Genomic DNA, 22,787 nt, shown 5'->3' with positions numbered 1-22,787 from the left:
GAAAATATGGAAATTAAGGAAAGAAAAAAAAAAAAAAAAGAATTATAGATATTAAAAAGGGGAGAAGTAAAGCTATGCACATTAGAAAAAAAATGTATGCGTACCTTAGCTATAATCAAATGAGAAGCCCCTAAAAAAAATAATACAATAACTAAACTATTATTATTATTAAAATTATTTTTAATCATCACACTAGAATACATTGAATTGTATGTATTCAAGGGCTAGCACTATTCAATAAATTCAAATAATAATCAGCAAAAGGCATTTGTTTCTGATTGCTACTTACTAGTAACTGTAGGACCTAATAATAGGCCGAAGTAAAGAAAGCTGTCGTTATTTATAAAAATTTTGGCAGCATACTTGCGGAATAACAGATAGCAGACTGGACAAATATATTCACAAATTATATACATAAGATAAGAGGAAGTGTTAAGAGAATAAGTAATAAACCAAGGCAAAAAAAGGGGGGGGGGGACAAAGTGAGTGAGTGAGTGAAGAAATATAGCAATTGTACCACAATCCTCCACAAATATGCTAATAATTCCTGGAGCATAAAATTAGAAACATATAAAACATACAGAAATAAAGAGAAGGGCAAAGCATATGCCTATATATATATATATATATATATTGGGTAGGGGTACTGACCTGTCAATTGTAATTACAATGGAAAAAATTGAGAATGCCAGCAAGGTAAAAGAGATTACCTGAAATTAAATTAGATTAACATGAAAATAATAATGATGGTACCCAAAGAAGTGGGGTCCTAGGGCTTAACTACTTCTTCAAAGAGTCAGCAGCCAAAACCGTAAGAGCCACTGCAATAAGCAGGGTCTCTGTTTCTGTTATGATGTATACATGCGAAATGTATATCATAGCCAACCCGACAGAGACCAAAAAGAAGGAATAAAATTCAAACATAAATAAATACAAGTATATAAATATAAAATAGAGTTAAAAAGCTAAAATTAATGCCAATTAAATCTTGTTGTTGATATGGGGGTTTGATGGCGCATAAGCTGCTTTGGCTATAATGCGCCTTTAAATCTTGTTAAAGGAAAAATGATTGAAAGTTTGAATTCAAAAAGACAAAATATAGTATAAAATTTTTAAACAAAGTAACTGTAGATTACGGAATAAAGTCAGGTTAAAGCCAACTTACATGTGCTTGGACCGGAATCGGTGAAATTAGCTGCGTGTGGTGATGACAGAGCAACACTGAAAACCCAAAGATGAAAGCCAATAGTTCTCTGTACAGTATATTTATATCAGACACACCTTTTTCACACCTTCTGCCCCCCCAAGTGAGGGGGAGAAGGTGTGAAATCATCAAAGTGAACCATACCCATGTGATGGGGAAATAAGCAATTCAACAGATGAAGCCAGCAACAGTGCCAGCAAAGGGAGAATCAATGACTAACAATGTAGTGTAGAAAAGACACTAAACTTTGTTTAAGAAGGAAAAAGGAGCAATAGCATCTCGATATTGCTTTTGGCGAGCCTAATTGCACACGAGAAATAAGTTGTAGTAATTACGGACAGCAGAAAGCAACTGGAAGAATGGGGAATATAGTTGTGCTCAGGTTTTCCGGGGTTGCCAGACCCGAACCATAGTCGATCTCTGGACAGATGTCTAGACAAATGCCTCGTGTGTTTAAGTCAGTATTAGTATTGTTATTGTAATGTAAAAGGAAGAAAAATGGAAATAAAAATAATAATGACAAAACTTAACAAAACAGCAAGCAGGACATAACAAAACACAATACCCCCCTCCCTGCATAAACAATCTGTGGGCAGGGGGGGGGGTATTGTGTAAGCCTTCTACATTGTGAGACACAAGATAGAGGCTAGGAAGTATATAAGCTATACATTATGTACAGGCCTGAAAGTAATATGTAATCTAACAGCAAATATATTGTTTATATCAGAGTTGTAGTTTATAAGTTTTTTTGAATTTTATAATATTTATTGCTTTTTCGAAATGATAGTAGAGGAAAGCTGCAGGGAAATTATTGCATAGCAATTTATTATTGAGTAGTTTGATGCTGTCAGAAGAGACTGTTGCTATTGCATATTGTTGAAATTCTGATGCATTGGGAGAGTACTATATTAGCATGTACTTTTTTTAGAAATGTTAGAGTGCCAATGGGTAAAACTAACTACATTAATGCTAAAAGCATCTCTTTTATTATATATGTTGATTGTGGTATGAGGGCTGTTGATATTGATATCCAGGTCTAAGTAATTGGCTGAAAAGTCATTATTATTTGTTTTCTCCAGAGTAAGTTCTGAAGGGTAAATACCAGCAAAGTCCTGTATAAATGTAGGGTAGTTGAATACTAATAAGTCATCAATATGTCTGTAAAGTTTTATGTCTGAGGGTAGAGAGGTCTCAGACCAGTATAGATATAGGTTAGTTAAGACAGCTAGCGGGGCTACCCATAGGGGTACCTTTGGTTTGCAAGTATGCAGATTTGTCATCAAAAATGTAGTTATTGGAGAGAGTGATTAATGATATTGTTCCAATAAACTAAATTACAACCAATAATATGTTTGTAGTTATTGTAAATTTCATTCAGGATTTTAATTCAGGCTGTTGTTAGTGATGGACTTGTGGGTGGCACTGGAATTTAGTTCTGCATTTAATGTTTGGAAATAAGTCTTTACAGATTATGACATAATATTATGCAGGAGGGGATGATAAAATGTTTATGCAAGTCCTCCAATTGTTGTGTTAATGTGGAAAAATGAAATTTTAATCCTGCTGATAGTTGTACGTGTGGCAGTGATGACTTATAATGTAGCATCATAGTTAGTACTGAATTAACACATAGTTGGAAGGCTTCAATAGGGATATTGTGATGGTAAGAGAACTTAAAAAAATAAGTTAAGCAAATCATGGTATAACTGTTTTCTGAAATATTTAAAGTTGATTTTAAAGCATGGCCTATATTTGGCGCCATAAGACGTGATGCTTCTGAGTTCCTTGTTAGGTGTAATATCTAAATTGCCTGTTATGATATGGCCAAAGTGTGCATCAATAAACAGATGGAAATTGGCCTAATGGCAAATACATCCATTGTAAACAGGTTCAAGATTAAATTTATCCAAGTTAGTTGCTAGGTGTTTGTAATTACAAACCCTGAGCCCAAAAGGTTTAGCACATCTGAATCCGGAAACAATGTTCAAGTTTTGGCAGCCATCTGGTAGTAGGTCAGTATATTTATTGCCGACCGGGCTAGCCAGGTAGGTAAAGTGCCTGCCTAGCAACCCAAAGGTTGCAGGTTCGATTCCCGCCTCGGGCTTGGATCACAGTAAAATGCAAAAACTTTGGGAGGTGCATTATGGCCATAGAAGCTGATGTGCCAACAACTAACAAGGGGGAAAAAAAAAAAAAAAAAAAAAGTAGATTTATTAATGCAATCATTAATGTTGAAGTTGTCCAGGCAAGTATTATATTTAAAAATGATAGTAGTATTATTATTATGGGTGGTCAAGCTCGATGTTGGATTTTAATTAAAATTTTAAAAAAATTAATTAAATTATATGGATTTAAACTTCCAATAATTTTTCCTTTAACAAGATTTAATTGGCATTATTTTAGCTTTTTAACTCTATTTTATATTGATATACTTATTTTTATTTATGTTTGAATTTTATTCCTTCCTTTTGGCCTGCCGGGTCAGCTATGATATATATTTGTACATTTTGCAAGTACACCTAATTCTGTTTTTACACAATAGATACGTTCCTGAAAAATACGTGTAAAAAAAAAATTGTGTAAAAAAAGACATTGTATTTATGGAAGGAAAGACGATTGGTTCCGGATCTAAAAAATCAGTAAAAATAATTAAAAAAAAAAACACATAAAAATATTCGTTTTAAGCTTATTATTTTATTTCAACAAAATACACATGTAATAATATGTAATGAAAATGTATTAAAGTAAATTTGTATGCATATTAAATGAAAAAAATTCTTCATGAACAAAAAAAATCTGTTTTACACATAAGATTTTATTTATTTTCACTTTCTGATAATAAACGGCGCATACATTTGCGTACGACTGGAATATCACTAGAAATGTTGTGGACATGGTCTTCTTCCTCTATTATGAAATTCTTTCTGTGATCTCTTGAGCAAAATCAGCACGAGTCTCCTCTGGTGCTGATGTTTCACCGGTTTTTACGAACGAATTCAGTTATTAATCGTTGTGTTCGTGTTTTGGTTAGGCCGTTATATAATTCTCTGTAAGAGGCTGTCAACAACTTCAGTTCACGTTGAAACTTCCCAGCGCTTCTTCATTAGGGTCATGTTTGACAAAATGATTACCTAATTTTCTGGCCAGTTCCAGACCTTCTTTTATTAAATCTGCATTTAGAACAGGATCATTTTCTTCATTATCACTACGTTCTGTGGGATAAGGGGTCCCAAGGACAACCTCTAATATTTCATCTTCGCTTAGGGCTTTGTCGGCTAACAATTCATCAATATCTTCAAACGATAGATCATCGAATCCTTCTCCACCAATTTTGTGTGCCATTGTAATGATGTTGGGAAATTCGGTCGTATTAGGGATGATGGGATCTTTGCTTTTTACACATTGTGGCCAAACTGCTTTCCAACACGCATTTAAAGTTGCTGGTTTTAATTCAGTTAACGCTAATCCAAATTGATTGATACAATCCATAATTGAGAATTTCTTCCACACATTAATGACTGTTAGTGTTTCATCATTCAGTTTGTCCAAAACGTGTTGGAATGTTTGTTTTACGTAGTATGTTTTAATTGTCGCAATTATACCTTGGTCTAGCGGTTGTATCAAAGATGTAGTATTAGGTGGCAGAAATAAAATTTGTACGTTTGGGTGTTCCAAGACAGGATGGCCGGGTGCATTGTCAAGAAATCAGAAGAACTTTAAATTCGAGACCTTTCAAATTCATATAACATCTGACTTCTGGGGCGAAACATTTGTTGAACCATTCTGTAAAGAGAGCAGTGGTCACCCAGGCTTTCTTGTTTGACATCCAGTGAACAGGCAGTTTATTGATATCTACACCTTTCATTGAACGTGGGTTTAGGGCTCGATTTACCAGCAGTGGTTTCAACATACGATCTCCTGAAGCGTTGGAGGAAAATAACAAGGTCACACGATCCTTAGCTACCTTAAAACCACCAGCAGTTTTCTGCGATTTGGCTACATACGTTCTGTTCGGCATTCGTTTCCAGAAGAAACCAGTTTCATTTGCATTCCACACTTGGTCAGGAGTGTATCCTCCATCTTCAACAATTTTTGCAAGTTCCTGCGGGAATACTTTAGTGGCCGATTCATCTGCAGATGCAGTTTCACCTTTAATTTTTATATTAGGAAGAGCATTCCTTTTAAGAAACCCTATCATCCAACCTGTACTCGCAGAAAATTCATACTTTCTGTTTAACTGAGATGAAGTGCTTGGCTCCTTTTCTTTAATCTGTCTGTAAATTCTTAGTGTTGTTTGCTTGATGGCATTTCCATCTACTGGTACTCTTTTTTGTGACTGATCTTCTATCCATATTACTGGTACTCTTTTCCATTTTTTCCTTGACAATATCTCTTGTATATGATGATGAATTAACACTTACTTTTGTTCCAGAACATACCGACTTCCTAATTGCAGCTTCATTTTTCTTAATAGTTCTTACGGTAGCTTCATGTACACCAAAATGCTTTCTTACAGACGTAGGCCATGTCCAGTTGCAAGACGATCTAAAATTTGAATTTTTGAGTTCCAAAGAAATCGCTTTCCTTTTCATTTTGGTAATAGGCGAATTATTCGACATTATATAAGGGCTACTGAAAAATATCTCAGTTATAATTAATAAAAAAAGTATGAAAAATTTGTAAAGTTACAATTTATTGACTATCGGCAAAATTAATAAATTTATATGTGCACAAATTTCACTAAAGATTCTTTCACTTTGAAATAGAACTTACTACTAAATGTCTTTCGAAGATACAATGCACGAATACCGTAGATGTGCACCAAAATTCAATAAAAACGTTGATGATTCATAGATACCTAGACGTACACATTGGTAAACAAAAGCCCCCATTTCAAAACGCACACACTAGCTAATCTATCACACTAATAAATAGCTGATAATCACACTAATCTATTGGTGCGTGTAATATAGAAATGATACTAATATGCCACAAATAAAAAAAAAAAAATTCTTAGAATTTAGGCAAAAAAAATTCATAGAAATCGTGTTAAATCAAAATGACTCGCGTAAAAAGAGAATGAAATATTTATTTTGAATTCGTGTTAAATCAAATTCGTGTAAAAAAAGTTCGTGCAAAAACAGAATTAGGTGTATACATCATAACAGAAACAGACCCTGCTTATTGCAGTAGCTCCTACAGTTTTGGCTGCCAACCCTTTGAAGAAGTAGTTAAAGCCCTAGGACCCACTACTTTAGGTACCATCATTATTATTTTTATGTTAATCTATAATTTGATTTTAGGTTATCTCTTTTACCTTGCCAGCATTCTCAATTTTTTCCATGGTAATTACAATTGACCCCTACCTAAATACACTGAAAATAAACATTTGTCTATATTTCATTATGACTGCCAGGTATTTCAACTATAACTTGTAGTGCCCCGGTTCCATAACCCAGTTTAATTATTTAATACTTTTTCTTGCTTGCTTAGTCATTCAGTAACGTGATTATATCCTATTATTTTTATCAATATTATATATATATATATATATATATATATATATGAGGGGGGGTTCAAAAAACATTTGTATTCATTCAGAAGTAGTTGTGATAGAAGGTTTAAACTAACACCATGTATTACACTTTTTCAACACAGTCACCAGACAAAATAGCACATTTTTGCCACTTCTCAATATACTTCTGCAGGTCAGTTTTGTAGAAGTCCTCTAACTGTTTCAAACCACAACTCAGCAGCAGAAATAACATCATCATCAGTAATGTGTTTTCCACAAATAAAGGACTTCAGGGCAGGAAAAAGGAGAAAATCTGAGGATGCAAGGCCAGAGGGATAAGGAATGTCAAAGGGTCAAAAGCAGGATGTGGCAATATTTAAAACCCAAATTCCTGGAACATCTCACTGCAGCATGCAAGAATTCAACATGGGCATTATCATGGAGCAGGCAAGGCACACACTTTTTGAGAGCTTTCCCTATCTTTCTTGTTTTATAGAAAGATTCAGCTTTATGGGGAGGTTGGAATAGTACTTTGCCATCGTATTACAGCCCCTTTAAAGATAGTCTGATAGATTGTCTTTAAAAATAGTCTGTTAGTATTACACCATGCTAATCCCAAAAAACTGACAACATAACATTTCCAGCACATGGTTGCACCATTGCTTTTTTTTGGGGGGGGGGGGGTTCCATGGTAATTAGCCATAAAAAAAAATTTCCTCCTACTTTTCTTAGCACATAGACAACATTTCTTGTGCGCATTGTGTCCTTTCCTTCTTCTGGTAAATGGGTCAGAAGTCTGGGAACCCATCTAGCAGACACTACCCATATGAAACTGTTGATGGATGATGTTCTCCACAGACACACACAACACTACACTAATTTGCAGCTATTTCTTTGATGCTAATACTGGAATCTTAGCATTAGCATTAATTGAGGCATATGATGCAAGAAATCAAGCTTATACATCATTCAGCCAAAAAAAAAAAAAAAAAAATTCCCATTTCACCCATCCAGCCACTCCAAATATTTGTCCAGTTCAGCCTTACATTTATTTAAGCTATCAACTTCCGCAACAACAGAGGGAAGTCTGTTCAACTACCCCGCTGGCAAACTTCCGCACATCTATTCTACAACTGTCTTTCCTCAATTTGAATCTATGCCCCCTCAAGTTCTTAATCTGAGCAAGTGGAAGTATCCCATCAGCATTAAGTCTGCTCAAACCATTCAAGGTCTTATACACCTTGATCAGATCACCTCGCAGGTGCCTAAGTCTCCAGCTGTTGCAACTTGTAGAACTTAAGCCTTTCTTCGTAAGCGCACCCCTTTGTTCCTCTCACCAATCTTATTGCCCTTCTCTGTACTCATTCTAGCAACTCTACATGCTTCCTAAAATGAGGGCTCCAGACCTGTATACAGTACTCAAGGCGTGGCCTCACCATTGCCTTATACAAAGGGATAATCACCTCCTTGTCTCTGCTAGTAAAATTCCTATATATCATTGACAAAACTCCATGACGTGCTCTGGCAGCCCATCTACACTGCTCAGAGAACTTCATATCTGACTGCACAATTACTCCCTAGGTCTTTTTCATTCTCCCCCTCCGCGAGTGTAGTACCGCACAGTTGGTACTAGGGCTTACAATACTGGTATTTCAGTATTTTTAATGCAATCATTATGAAACTGAGATTCCGGTATTCTAAAAACAAACATTTTTCTCAATAAATTTTGATGACAATTAGTGCAATAAAGTAAGGAAAAAAAACAAGTACTGTAATTACTTGAATCATGTTTTAATTAAACTTTTATTGCAATAATAAATATTCTTCAAAAAATCATTAAAATACAGTTATTCTAAAAACAAAAAATACATATTGTTACTGCAAAGTTTAGTTACGTTTAAGCATCCATATTACTTGGGATGAGAGCATCCTTAGAGTCAAGGGGAGGTCCCCTGACTCTAAGATGGGATTTGCACATCTCCTGCTTTGGTGATGTGCAAATGTATTGCCAATTCACAAAGGGGGTTCATCAAAGGGCGACACAAATAATTATAGACCTGTTAGTTTAACTTCTGTTTCGGGGGAAAATAACGGTTTGTTTGTTATGTTATTTGGTTTTTAGAACATTAGCAACTAAGGCCATATTGCTCCAGGATATGCGGTGGTCATTCCCTGACCTTTCTGCATCCTCCGTATTTGGTGGTGATGGGCTCGAACAAGAAGTGTGTGCTTAGCACTGCTGCTCCTTCCCATCTGGCTATGGAGGTGCCGGGGAAATAATGGAGTCACTGGTTAAAGAGGTGATACAGGATCATCTAGACAAGATGGCAGTAATAGTTCTGACACAACATGGGTTTGTTAAGGGGAAGTCTTGTCTGACCAATTTGATTGGATACTACGATGTGGTCACAAAGGAACTGGATGCAAAAAATAATTTTGATATCATATACTTGGATTTCAGGAAAGCTTTTGATACTGTTGCACATGGAAGACTGCTGTACAAATTGGAGCGGTATGGCATTAAGGGCAAGTTACTGCAATGGATAAAGGGATGGTTGAGTGGGAGACGACAGAGATTGGTAATAAAGACACTGCTCTATGTGGACTAATGTTATTAGCGGAGTCACCCAGGGTTTTGGTGCTGGGCCCATTGTTGTTTTGTGTGATATTGAAGAAGGTATGTTAGGCCTAATGTCCAAGTTTGCAGATGATACAAAGTTGGCAGGGTTGTTAATGACAGTAAAGACAATATGCTACTGCAACAGGATTTAGAAAAGTTAGGCAGATGGGCTGAAGTTTAACACTGACAAATGCAAAGTACTCCACATGGGTAGCAGAAACCCAAGAGAAACTTACCAACTAGGACTTAAAATACTGGGATCTCGGTCATTTTTTTTTCTGGTATTGATATAAAAAATACCAGTTTTTCGGTACTAATTTAAAAAAAAAATAATTGCTTATAATTTAATCACATAAAGGTTATAAAATCACCTTTATGTGATTATGACGTCATTATCTCTACTAGAAAATGTTCGATAAGACACCATGCAACATTGCAACCTGTCCACAATTCTCGGACAACTTCATGCCTGACTCTTATCTCCCAAGTCCCTTTTCTCCACTACTGACTTTAGTTCAACTCCACCAAGTTTATAAGTTATTTTGGGTCTTACACCTGTTCCCCAGGTGTAAGACCTTGCATTTTGCTGAATTAAAGCATAGCTGCAACTTTTCTGACCATCTCAGAAGTCTATCTAACTTACTCTGAAGAAGCTCTGCTTGGCAGCAATATTAACTACTCTACTGATCTTTACATCATCTGCAAAGTTTAGACTTCACACCCTCCATCCCTTCATAGATGTCATTTAAGATAATTAAAAACAACAGTGGTCCCAATACTGATCCTTGGGGAACCCCACTCCTTACATTAACCCAATCTGAGGAATAACCGTTTATCACAACCCTCTGCCTGGTGCCCTCAAGCCATCGTGCGATCCATCTAAGGATTTTTCCTATGATTCCTGCCTGTTCCAGCTTATAAAGTAACCACTCATGTGGGACTGAGTCAAATGCTTTGCTGAAATCCAAATAAACAATGTTGAAATTATTTCCAAAGTTCAGCTCTTGAATGACCTTGTCAAAATAGCTAATCAGATTAATTAAACATGATTTTCCCTTTACAAAACCATGCTGTGCATCCTACAGAATCCCATTTCCATCTAAATGATCCTGAATTCCACACTTGATCATTGCCTCCATGATTTTCCCTACTACTGAAGTTAGACTGGACGGTTGGTAATTTCCCATTACACTTCTAGAACCACCTTTATGTTCTAATTTACACCAATCCAATGGAATCTCTCCTGAGTCCAGTGATGCTCTCATTGAACCATGCCTTAATGGTTCAGTGCACTCACTTGCCGCCTCTTTTAAGATTATAGGGTATATGCCATCAACGATAGGAGCCTTACTCGCCTGTAGGCTCGAAAGTTCTCATTAAATAATCATTTGAAATTTCAACATCATTAATTACATTTTTTTCAACTTCACTTACATAATATCTGATTGACAAAAAGGTTTTTTTTTTATGTAAATATCGGTGCAAAGTAACTGTTGAGTTCATCTGCAACTTCAGCTGTGGTATCTAATGCTGTTGCATGTTCATTACATAAGGGTCCAATCTGATTTGTCCTTCTCTTCTTTGCATTTCGCGCCTCCGTAGCCACGTGGGCAGGAGCAGCAGTGCATAGCTCACGCTTCTTGATTAGACCGGGGTTCGAGCCTGTGCCCACCAAATACAGAGGATGCAGAAAGGTCAGGGAATGACCACTGCATATCCCCGGAGCAATATGGCCTTAGTTGCTAATGCTGCTAAAATCCAAATAACAATCTTTGCATTTATATATGTGAAGAATTCCTTAACTGCACTCCTTGCTCTCTTTATTCCTTATCCCTACTCTTTGCTCTCTCACAGACTCAGTAAAGATACTATAGTGAAATTTATACTTTGCTTAATAAAACGTCTTTCTCCTTCAGAAAATGAACCTAATTTAACCGTGGAAGACCAACATGAAACAGAACGTCAGTGTTCCGCAAATTCTTTCCAAAATAAGAAACCTGACTTCAATGAGATTTTAAAAGATGAACTTGAGTCGGAAATTAATGAAATACTTTAAACTATTTTTGCTAAAAAAGATCAAAGCCTAGAAAATATGGACTGAGATCGTCTATGATTATCTCAGTAGAATAGTACCAGAATAGAATCTGAAAGGGCATTTTCTGCTACTAATCAAATATGTACCAAAATTAGATCCCTTTTAAAAGATAATACTATTGATTGCTTATGTTTCTTAAGAGCTCACTTTATTCGGACAGGTATGTTCACAACACTCTTCTGTTACAGCAGTTGCTGGGTATTTTGGGATTAGGCATCATGCACTGAGGTCCTTCCACATTTCAATTGTTTATACCAATGTGCAACAACTCTAACCTGTACAGTCTTCTCCATAAACAGTGTCCATTTCTTCATCGATTGTTTTGGTTGTTTTCCCTTGCAGAAAGAGGAACCGAATCACTGATCTGTATTCCACTTTATCCACTGTGACATTTTACTTCATTCAGCACTGAAAACCAAAAATATGAATTGTCAGATTGAAACCAAAATTGGTGTGGCTGCTATAGAGATTTAAAGGTATGTAACAAAAAAATTCTTTCTATCAACTATTTCTGGATGATTACAAATCTTTTTTTGAACTTCCCTCATATATTCTATATCTATATATATATGAAACAGACAGAGGAAAATCATGACAGGATGGTGAACAAAAAAGGATCACGATAAAACAGTCCATTACAAATCCAGTTATCATCTACATCATTCTGTTCTTTTAGGAAAAAACAAGAATATATATATACAGTGTATATTCTTGTTTCAACATAGACAAATTTATTTATCAACTCATGCTTTTTTTTATGAAAATTACTGATTTCTACTTACCAGTAATTGTAGATAAACAATGCAGTCAAGTTTATTCCATTCAGAAAGATCAGCTCGAGTATGTATCTACATGGAATACCAAAGGGATAAAACTGGACAAAAGTATTATGGGCTTATTTTAAAAAATGTATATCTCTAGGCGACTTGTGGATACTAAAGTTTGTCCTATCTTGAGTAATAAGACCAGAGTTAATAGTTACAGCAGTTGAGTTTATCGTGAAAGAACTACAGAGAACCACCACAAAAGTATCTTCAAGAACCACCAGAACTTATTTTTCTCAGCACTGTTTGTTTTTTGGACAGGAAGCAAAATTCCAATGCAATTATTTAACTTTTAACTTGGTTCTCACTAGAATATCAGGTTAAAGTCATGAATTCAGTACTGAAAGCTCTAGTTGCAATTTGCTAAAGAAATTCATGACGGCTTATAACGTAATTTCAAGAACCATCTTAACAAATTAAAAGGAGATTACACCTCACTTCACTGTCAAACGATAAGTATTCATGCAGAACTGGCTTTAATACAATTTCTAGTAAAAGTGAATTCCTGGCAACTGACAATAGGTGCTAGCCAAGAGAGGTTCCCAGTGCTTATAACTAGCACCTGTCAATCTTTCTTTTTTTTTTTTTTTACATGGTCAAACACAGCAAATGTTTCATTACACTATAAGTACAAAATTATGATAAGTACAAAATTACAATATTACACTATAAGTACAAAATTATGCTTACAAGTAAAAGCAGTTTGGTAAGAGTTTAATTCTCATTTAATATGGTTTCTTTATGAACCAATAAGTACTAATTCCAATTAATTTGTTCAGTAAAGCTTATTATCGCAGTGCTCACCTCAAAATTCGTGATTAAAATTTGAAATTCATAAGTGGAAGTAAAAAGAATTTAAACTATATAAAAGCATGCCCTAAGGAACAGAAGTGCACAACTCTTCCTAGGTTGTCATCTATAAAAGAAAAATCTAGAACAAAATATTAAGAACCAAGAGGCTGAATGCAAAACTTTTTATATTGTCATCATCAGTTTATTTACATGATAAAAGCAGAAGATAGCTGATTTGTAGTAAACTTAACTCCCAGGATGCATTACTGTTATATATATAGGGAACTTGACACGTGCTAGGTGCCATATTGGTGAAAGGTTTGTCAGTAGTTTGGCGTTTAAGACCTCATATGAAGAGTTCTGTTGAAACCGCTCTATCATTAAGGCTTTATATTAGAGTATTTGTAATTAGAAAGATGCATGCTGGCTAAGCTCAGTAAAGAACTGGTTGGATTTTAAACTATTATTGTGATATGTTCTTGTATTTTCTGTCTTAGATGATCCTTATTCAGCGGTTGTGCTGCCTATATAACAGGCGTTACAATTTTGCTGACATTTAATAAGATATACTATATTGTTTGTATCTTGAACATTGTATTTATCTGTTTCTTTGTAATTGCTGAAGAAGGCTCATAGTCTATTGTGTGAAAAAAAAAAAAAACTAAGGTGATATATGCCTGAGAAAATGTTAAGAAGTTGTTGGGCAAATTGACTATAGTATTAGTTGTTTTGGGTATTTCCATGTGATAAAGGTTTTGGTTAAGTATTGTAATTCTGCTCCTATATCTTCTTGTGAATGACTATATTTTATGACATTGTAAATGTGGTTATATAATACTTATTTTTTTGTACTATAAGGATGGTGAGAATAAAAGTGTAAAAATTTTCCTGCATGTGTCTTTTTCCTATATATCCATGTCTTTAGTTTGTGTTAAAATTTATATATGGTTAAATTTAAAATGTTAATGCTATGGTTTTCCTCTAATTCTAAGGTATATTTGAGTCTGCTGTGTATGGAATTAAACTTGTGCAAGAGGTTATCAATAATGGTTTTATTGGTAATTAACAATATGTCATCAGCATATCATATAAATAGCTTGATATCGTAAGGAAAAGGGTTGAGGATTTTATCTTCAACGGCTGCTAAATAAATTTCTGAGAGTGGGGATGAAATGCCTAATCGCATAGGGAGTCCATAAACTTGTTCATAAATATCGTTCTCTAACAAGATTGGTAGTTAGCTCTAAGATACTATTAATGTTGAGAGAAGCTGGATTAATGAGAAAGTTAACATTACTTCAAGCCCTAGCTGAGCAGTAGTAGAGGCAAGCTTATGTAGCATCAGCCCAAAAAAAAAAAAAAAAAAAAAAATTATTTCACACATCCATTTCCTCTAAACATTTGTCCAGTTCCTCCTTGAGTTTATTTAAGCTATCAACTTCCACAATTACAGATGGAAGTTTGTTTCAGCAATCAACTACCCGCTGGCTAAAGGCAAATTTCTGCACATCTATAACTGTCTTTCCTCAATTTGAATTTATAATACTGAGTAATTATACAACTGATATACTACATTATATACTAATTCCGATACTAATTGCAATATACTAATTACAATATATACTAATTCCAAATAAGATAACAATGAATTCAGTAAAATGTTGAATTCTTTATTAATTTGAAGTTCAAGGAACCAAAATACATTGCTTCAATTTAAATGAGTTGAAGAATACATACAAGATAAAGAACATAAATATTAAAGAGAAATTTTGTCACATACTCTTATTAAGACTGTCAAATTTTTGCAATTCTCATTTAAAATGTTAACATTTGTTTAGTTTCTTTGTGGTAGACATTTGTGAATGTGTTATTAATGCATTCTGTCGATAGGAGAAAAATAAATGTAACGTGGAAAAATTCAATAAGTTTCTCACACATAATAACTTATTGATAAGTTTCATTTTAGCCACACTTATACATCACACAGCATGATATAATCAAGATACATGTTAAAATAAGCACTTTTTGTTTATTATGTATAGCATACATACTCGCTAAAGAGAAAGTATCTATATTTTAGGATCGAAAACAGAAAACAGATTACATGTGTGCCCATAGAGCAACTTAAGAGTTATGCAAATTCTGCAAGTCTGCATACAGTTTTTAGGGAAATGGACAGAAATTATTTATTTGCTGCATAATTTTCTTGCATTTCATTCAAAACAAGGTGAAATTCGTTTTTTTTTTTTTTTTTTTAATTTTTTATTTTAATGCTATCATTTATTCAATAAACTTTGTAACTTCGTGTGGACTGCACTTGCAAGTTACAGCAACACAAGAGCATTTGCCTGAGCTAGTGATGAGTTTGATGTCACTTTCGAACAGCTGGAAAAATGTATGCAAGAGGCACCTCCATAGCCAGGTGGGAAGGAGCAGCAGTGCATAGCACACGCTTCTTGATTAGACTGGGGTTTGAGCCCGTCACCACCAAATATGGAGCATGCGGAAAGGTCAGGGAATGACCACCACACCAGAGCAATATGGCCTTAGTTGCTAATGCTCCTAAAAACCAAATAACAACAACAAAATGTATGCATGACTACATTTGTGAAATTCTAACTTGTTTACGACCACCTTGCATAACTAATTTTCAAGAGCAGTCTATACTAAGTTACAGAGTTCACTGAATGACAGTACTAAAAGAGAGGAATGGCACTTTTTGTATGGTTTAGAAGTATTAAACAGTAAATAATATCCCAAAATATGGTGCCTCTCCTTAGAAAAGAAGATAAATACAATTATATAAAATAAACAAAATAACTCATGTTTTAATGTACTGCTTGTAAAATTGAACTGCATGAATATTATGGTAAGAAAAAAGGAAACGTGATCTTTGTTATTGCATGCGAGAAAATGAGAAACTTCACACAGCAAAAGTTTTTTTTTTTTTTTTTTTAATCCTCCAGTGTGAAAGTTTTTTTTTTTTTTTTATCTGAAGCATATTCATCATTATTCTCTCTCTCTCATATTGAGAATGTATTTGCAGAAAACAAAGCATCTGGATTGGGAAACCACATGTTCTATATTGTTAGTCACCAGTATCTTAGTTTCAGTGGTGTGAAGAAAACAGATTACATGTGTGCCCATAGAGCAACTTTTGCTCTATGGGCACACATGTTATGCAAATTTTGCAAGTCTGCATGCAGGTTTTAGGGAAATGAACAGAAATGTGAAATTCAAAGGTGACACACAGGTAGACATTCAAATAATTGAACAATGAAATTGTTCAATTATTGAATGAACAATGAAAATGTAAATTCTACAGATATAAACTATCAAAGTAATTAAAATTTTAGGCAACAGAGATTATATCCTAATAATACAATTTTCTGGGACGGAAAAAAAGAGAGGGAGAGGAGGGCTAAACTAAAACTAGACCAACATGTGTGAAATAAAAATAATTGCAATGCAAACCCACAGAAAATTTAAAGCATGGAAAAAAAAAAAAAAAAAAAACAATATTTGCATCTCCGTTTGTGGAGTATATGCCTATAAATTAAGAGATAAATGAATGTTTAAGATTTTATTTAATACTACTATATTTTTTTATTATTTATTTTTTTTAATTTCTTGTTTATTTCAGAATTCTTTTTTTATTAAACTCAAGGTAAGATTAAATCAATAGGTCTAGTTTTATATTTTACAGTTATAATATAGACAATACATAAAGCTACAATGCAATATTAAGGAAAAAACTAAGGGGAGCACAAGACAGTTGTGCCCAGCTGCCTCTCTCATGCCAAAGTGATGCTACTGTATGCAGCTCACAACTGTTTACATGCAGGGTGGTGACTCTCCCTCATGCTTTACTACAAATAACATATACTAACCTACCACATGCTTATACCACTAATTAGTTTAGTTTTTGTTGTAATTGCATTACAACAAAAACTAATCTTTTCAAAATCGAGAGGTGATACATGTCATTGGCCTTTGCTGAACCAAAGGCATATATATGAAAGATGCACAAAAGAAATCTTCAACAATAATTTTATCTCTTGGTGTACACGTTAATGGACAAATTTATGAAGATTCAAATAAAATTCTGTGAATAGCAAATTAATTTACGTGCACAAAAAATCATTAATATCCTGTCATGTATTAATAAACAAAAGACAATATATTGTGAATTCTTGTTTAATAAATAAAACCTAGATATATACAGTGGTCTTTTGTTGAATAATTTTATTACATTTCTTTTTAGAGAGAGTACTTCAATGGTTATTGTAATAAATTTAATGTTGAATAACAATCATAACAATCCTATATATCAATAATCTGAAATGTATACTACCTTGGCTCCTTTGGTCTAGTTTTGCATTTATCAGATTAGACATTTCTTCTGGCCAGGTCTGGTCCTTGTTGCGTACTGAGAAAAAAAAAAAAAAATGAATAAAATAAAAATAACATGTTGATTCATTCTGTGCTAAAGGTAATAGCAGAATAATGAGGAAGGAAGAACAGGGTCACTTGCATGTTAAATAAACATACTGAAGTACCACTTTCAACCTTACCTCCACCAATTTCAATATAATTGGGATATATATATATATATATATATATATAGGGATGGGATATACGAACAGAAGGAGTGCAAGAATATCTGCTGATAATATAGAGGCAGTGTTAGGTGGTTTACAAAAATGCTAACTCATGGGGAAGCACACAGGTTAATAGTTCAATGGCAGCCATAAAAAGTTGAGATGAAACTGATTCCCGAAGTTCTAATAAGCACAGAAGTTCTTCCTATGCAGCAGCCCGGAAAGGAAGGTAGATTACAAGGGCAGATGGGGGGGGGGGTCCTTGCAGGAAGCACAAGGATCCCCATGGTCTCTATTAGACTCCAGGGCTTTAATTTACTTTCAGCATCAACAATTTCTTTTTCTTAGTTACCACAGAGTCATTTAGCTCCTAGTTATAACTTGGTATATATTTCTGGTATTCCCATCGATAAAAACTTCTTTGGATGTAGATGAAAATATCTGTTCAGTTTATCTGTAATCTGATCTAGTATTTATTATAAGAATTTATTTATTTTACAGAACATATCAATTATTATTATTATTATTATTATTATTTTAATGTGCAGAATACATCTATTAATATGAAAAAATGCTAATATGTTTTGCACAATTAATGGTTCTAGAAACTGGAAAATGGAGGTGACTAATAGTTTCATGTATTAATATTATTATTATTATAGAAACTCGAGTCCTCGATGAGTTCCCAGTTTATCTTTAGGGCAAGCATTTGGTTCTTCAATGACTCAAATTCATTTAGCAATATGCCAAGTTTTAATATGAAATCAGTACTCTTTGTTACAAAGAATAAGATATTGTTCAAGGTTTAGACCTAATGATGAGATGAGATGAAATGATGAGAATAGTGGCAGAGAATAAAAACATGTGGGTGATTATAAATTAGGAAGGGGCAAAGAAACCTATAGTAAGTACAAACTAGTTTCCAAACAAGTCAATAAGGGGCTTAGGCAAGCTAAGGCAGTTAATAAGAAGTCTTTGGTACAGAATGCAAAGCAAAGTATCAACAAATTCATTCTTTCTTATATTAAAACTAGAAGATAAGAAAGGGATCAACCACATTGGCCCAAAAGATATGAAAGGCATAACTATTGAAAATCCTGCTGAGGTTGCTAACAAGCTAAATAAATATTTTGCATCTAAATTCACCTATAAAATTATTTTAGACATAGGAGCTAAATAATTTTGTGAAAGGATGAAGTGAGTAATTACAGACCTGTTAGATTGACTTCTGTTCCAGGGAAAATAATGAAGTCGATGGTTAAAGAAGTAATGCAGGACTATCTAGACAGGAATGCAGTTACACGACAATCATAGCATGGATCTGTTAAAGGGATATCTTGTCTGACAAATCTAACTGGATATTTATGATTCAGTAACAAAGGAACTGGATGCAAACAAAATAATTTTTACGTCACATACTTAGATTTCAGAAAAACATTTGATACTGTTCTCCACATGAAAGACTGCTGTACAAATTGGAACAATGTGATACTAGGTGCAAGCTGCTGCTATGGATAAAGGAATGGTCGAGTGGGTGAAAACAGATAGTGGTTATCAATGGACTTTTTGGACTAATGTATTGGAAGAGTCCCCCCCCCCCCATGTTCAGCGTTAGGACCATTGCTGTTTTCTCTATTTGTTAACGATATTGATGAAGGTATATCAGGCTTAATGTCCAAGTATGCAGATGATACAAAGGTTGGCAGGGTTGTTAATGACAGTGTGCTAGTGTAACAGAATCTAGAAAAAGTTTGGCAGGGTGGTTAATTACAATAATCAGGGATGCTTCTTCAAAATGTTCTAAAAAAATTAAGATGGTCTGAGGAGTGGCAAATGAAGTTCAACATTTACAAATGTAAGGTATTTGCATATGGGTAGTAATCACAGAATAACATACCAACTGTGGTACCACACTCAAAGTAGTAGAGAATGAAAAATACTTTGGGAGTAACTGTGCAGTCAAATGAAGTTCTCTGAGCAATTCAGATGGCCTGATAGGATGGCTCACGGTGGTTTGTCAATGATACATATGAACTTTCCAAGATAAGGAGGTGATTATCTGATTGTACAAGGTAATGGTTACACTACATATTGAATATTGCATAGAGGTCTGGAAGCCTCATTTTGGGAAGGAATTGGATCTATTTAATGAGTGCAGGGAAGAAAAATAAAGAAGATTAGTAAAGGGGAGAAACGGGATACTGTTACCAAGAAAGACTTAAGTTCAGGAAAAATTGCAGCATCTGGAAACCAGGCACCTGCAAGCAGATCTGACTGAGGCATTCATAGCTTTGAATGGATTGAATAAGTAAAATGTTGATAACATCCTTAATCTTGCTCAGACAACACACATAAGAGAACATAAATTTAAGCTGAGGAAGGATGGTTGCAATATACATAGGCAGAAATTTGCTTTAATGCAGAGGGTTGTTGATTGTTCGAACAAACTTCCATCTGATGGTGCAGAAGTGAGTAGTTTGAATATATTTAAAAAGGAATTAGATAAGTTATTAGAGGGTATGGAATGGTGATGGGAATATTTTTTGTTCATGTATTTATTTTAATTTACTTTTTTTTTGCTGGTGCTATATAAGCTTGCTTCCTTGCACCATTTGCTAATACTGATACTAAAAGAACTGTCAACTGAGCTACGATTATCTCCTAGATCAACCTTTGCAATCAACAGATATGTGCCACAGGATCTACAAGGAATGAACTAATTATTCACACATGAATCTCGTATAATAAATCCTGCCTGAGGCATGATATTCTTTTACAAAGTTCATTAACATAGTAGAGGCATATGATGCAAGAAAGAATGCTTTTACAGCATCAGCCAAAAAAAAAAAAAACCCCCACCTTCCCATTTCACCCATCCATTCACTCCAAAAGTTTGTCCAGTTCTTCCTTGAATTTGTTTAAGCTATCAACTTCCACAACAACAGATGTAAGTTTGCTCCACCAATCAACTACCCACTCACTAAACATGAATTTCTGCACATCTATTGTACAACTGTCTTTCCTCAATTTGAATTTATGCACACTCAAGTGGGTAATCTGAGCAAGACAAAGATTCCAACCAGCATTGAGTTTGCTCAAACCTTTCAGCGCCTTATACACCTCAATCAGATCACCTTGTCGGGCCTAGTTTCCAGACACTGAAATTTGCAGAAGTTAAACCTTTCTTGATAAGAACCCTTTGTTCCCCTCACAAATCTCGTTGCCCTTCCAGCAGCTCTCAATTCTTCCTAAATTGTGGCCTCCAGACCTGTATACAGTACTCAAGATGTGGCCTGACTATTGCCTTATACAAAGGGATAATCACCTCCTTATTCCTGCTAGCAAAATCGTTATACAGTAATACCCCGAAGTTACGCGATAGGTGGGTCCGACGAAAATCGCTTGTCGCATTCGCGTAAGTCGGGGTACAACTTTGCATATAAATACATATAAATTTTGTTTAATTGGGACCAAGGACTAACAAAAACACTAGTTTAGAAGAAAAATATTTAATAAAATTGCAGTTATTTATACATATTAATACAAAATATTATTAAAAAAATAAATGAGTTACGTAAAAAAGTTATTTCGATGTCAATGGCTTCATAAAATCTAACAAATTTGTCTAACGACACGGTGCCTTCTTTTTTTCACGAAGAATTTCTTCGTAGCAAGTTAATTTTTTTTATTCCTTGCTTTGTAGCTATAACGCATTCTTCGTTGGTGTCTATGTGTTCTAAAATTTTTAAGCCCTTTTCAATTGAGCTGAGACCTTCTGTCAAACTTGCAAATGTCATGTGCTTTTCTGGTGGAACTGGGTCTGAAGTGTCGGATACTTCAGTGAAGTTTTGCTCACACATCTCTATGAGCTCATTCATTGTCAGCTCCTGACTATGTGAATCTAGCAGTTCATTGACATCATCACCATTGACTTCCAAATCTAACTGCCTGCAAGATTAACAACTTCTTCTATCACATGAGTGACATGATCAGTTTCTGGCGTTGTTTTCGTCTCGTTTTTGAAAAAAAAATGAACGAAGTTTCTTCCAGAGGCCATTCAATATTTTTTTTTGTGAATTTCATCCCAAGATTCTTTAATGATTCTTACGGCATCTAAAACATTGAATTGTTTCCAAAAGTCTTTAACAGATATCTCACTATTTTGTCTCATAGCTTCATTCAGACGTGCGAACGAATGCCTCATGTAGTAAGCCTTGAATGTTTTGATGACTCCCTGGTCCATCGGATGAAGCAAGCTGATTGTGTTTGGAGGCAAAAACACAACTTGCACACGTGGGTCGAAATTAATTAGGGTGGTAGGAGGGTGACCAGGTGCACTGTCAATAAGAAGCATCACTTTAAATGGAATCTGTTTAGACTTGCAATAACGTTCGACTTCAGGTATGAAGTGGTGACCAAACCAGTCCTCAAAAACGGAAGCTGTCACTCAAGCTTTATGATTTGATTTCCAAATCACTGGTAAGCTAATTTTAGATACACCCCAAATGAAAAAATCAAAACCGCGTAACTCCGAGTTCATGTAAGTCGGGGTATTACTGTACATATATATCACTGGCAAGACACCATGAGCTGCTCTGGCACCAGTCTGCACTGCTCAGAAAACTTAATATCTGACTGCATAATTACTCCTTGCTCTTTTTCATTCACCATTACACTCAGGGTAGTGGAGAATGAAAAAGAAAAGAGACAACTGCAATTAGTACATTACGCTGGGGTTACTGCTACCTATATGCAGTATTTTGCATTTGTCAATGTCACACTTGAGTTGCCAACCTCAGGCACCTGCACAACTTTTCTAAATCCTGTTGCCGTAGCATACTGTCATATAACAACCATAGGCTCTATGTGCAAACAACAATAGATGCAACACTGAATCCTGGGAGGCTCCACTAATAAACATTAGTCCATGATGAGAAGCATCCATTGATAAACACTCTCTTCTCCCACTCAACCATCCCTTCATCCACAGCAGCAACTTGCTCTTAATGGCATACTGCTCCACTTTTTACAGAAGTCTTCCATGTTGAACAATATCAAAAGCCACCCTGAAATCCAAGTATATGATATCAAAATTATTTTTTGCACCTAGTTCCTTTGTGACCACACTGTAGTACC

General features: G+C 34.7%; 1 protein-coding gene across 1 annotated transcript in view; it reads right to left on the bottom strand.

Annotated features, from left to right (window-relative positions):
- Usp32 (Ubiquitin specific protease 32) overlaps positions 1-22,787 on the bottom strand; it is an 837,997-nt gene that overhangs the window by 366,022 nt on the left and 449,188 nt on the right. Inside the window, exon 19 of the mRNA XM_090368859.1 lies at positions 17,405-17,479. Coding sequence (XP_090224985.1) covers positions 17,405-17,479 — 75 coding nt within the window. The remainder of the gene's footprint in view (positions 1-17,404; positions 17,480-22,787) is intronic.

This window comes from Mastigoproctus giganteus, chromosome 1, assembly GCF_048544385.1.
Source record: "Mastigoproctus giganteus isolate SK-2022 chromosome 1, ASM4854438v1, whole genome shotgun sequence".
Lineage (NCBI taxonomy): Eukaryota > Metazoa > Arthropoda > Arachnida > Uropygi > Thelyphonidae > Mastigoproctus > Mastigoproctus giganteus.
Note: the sequence above shows the minus strand (reverse complement) of the source record. Positions and strands in the feature narration are given on the sequence as shown.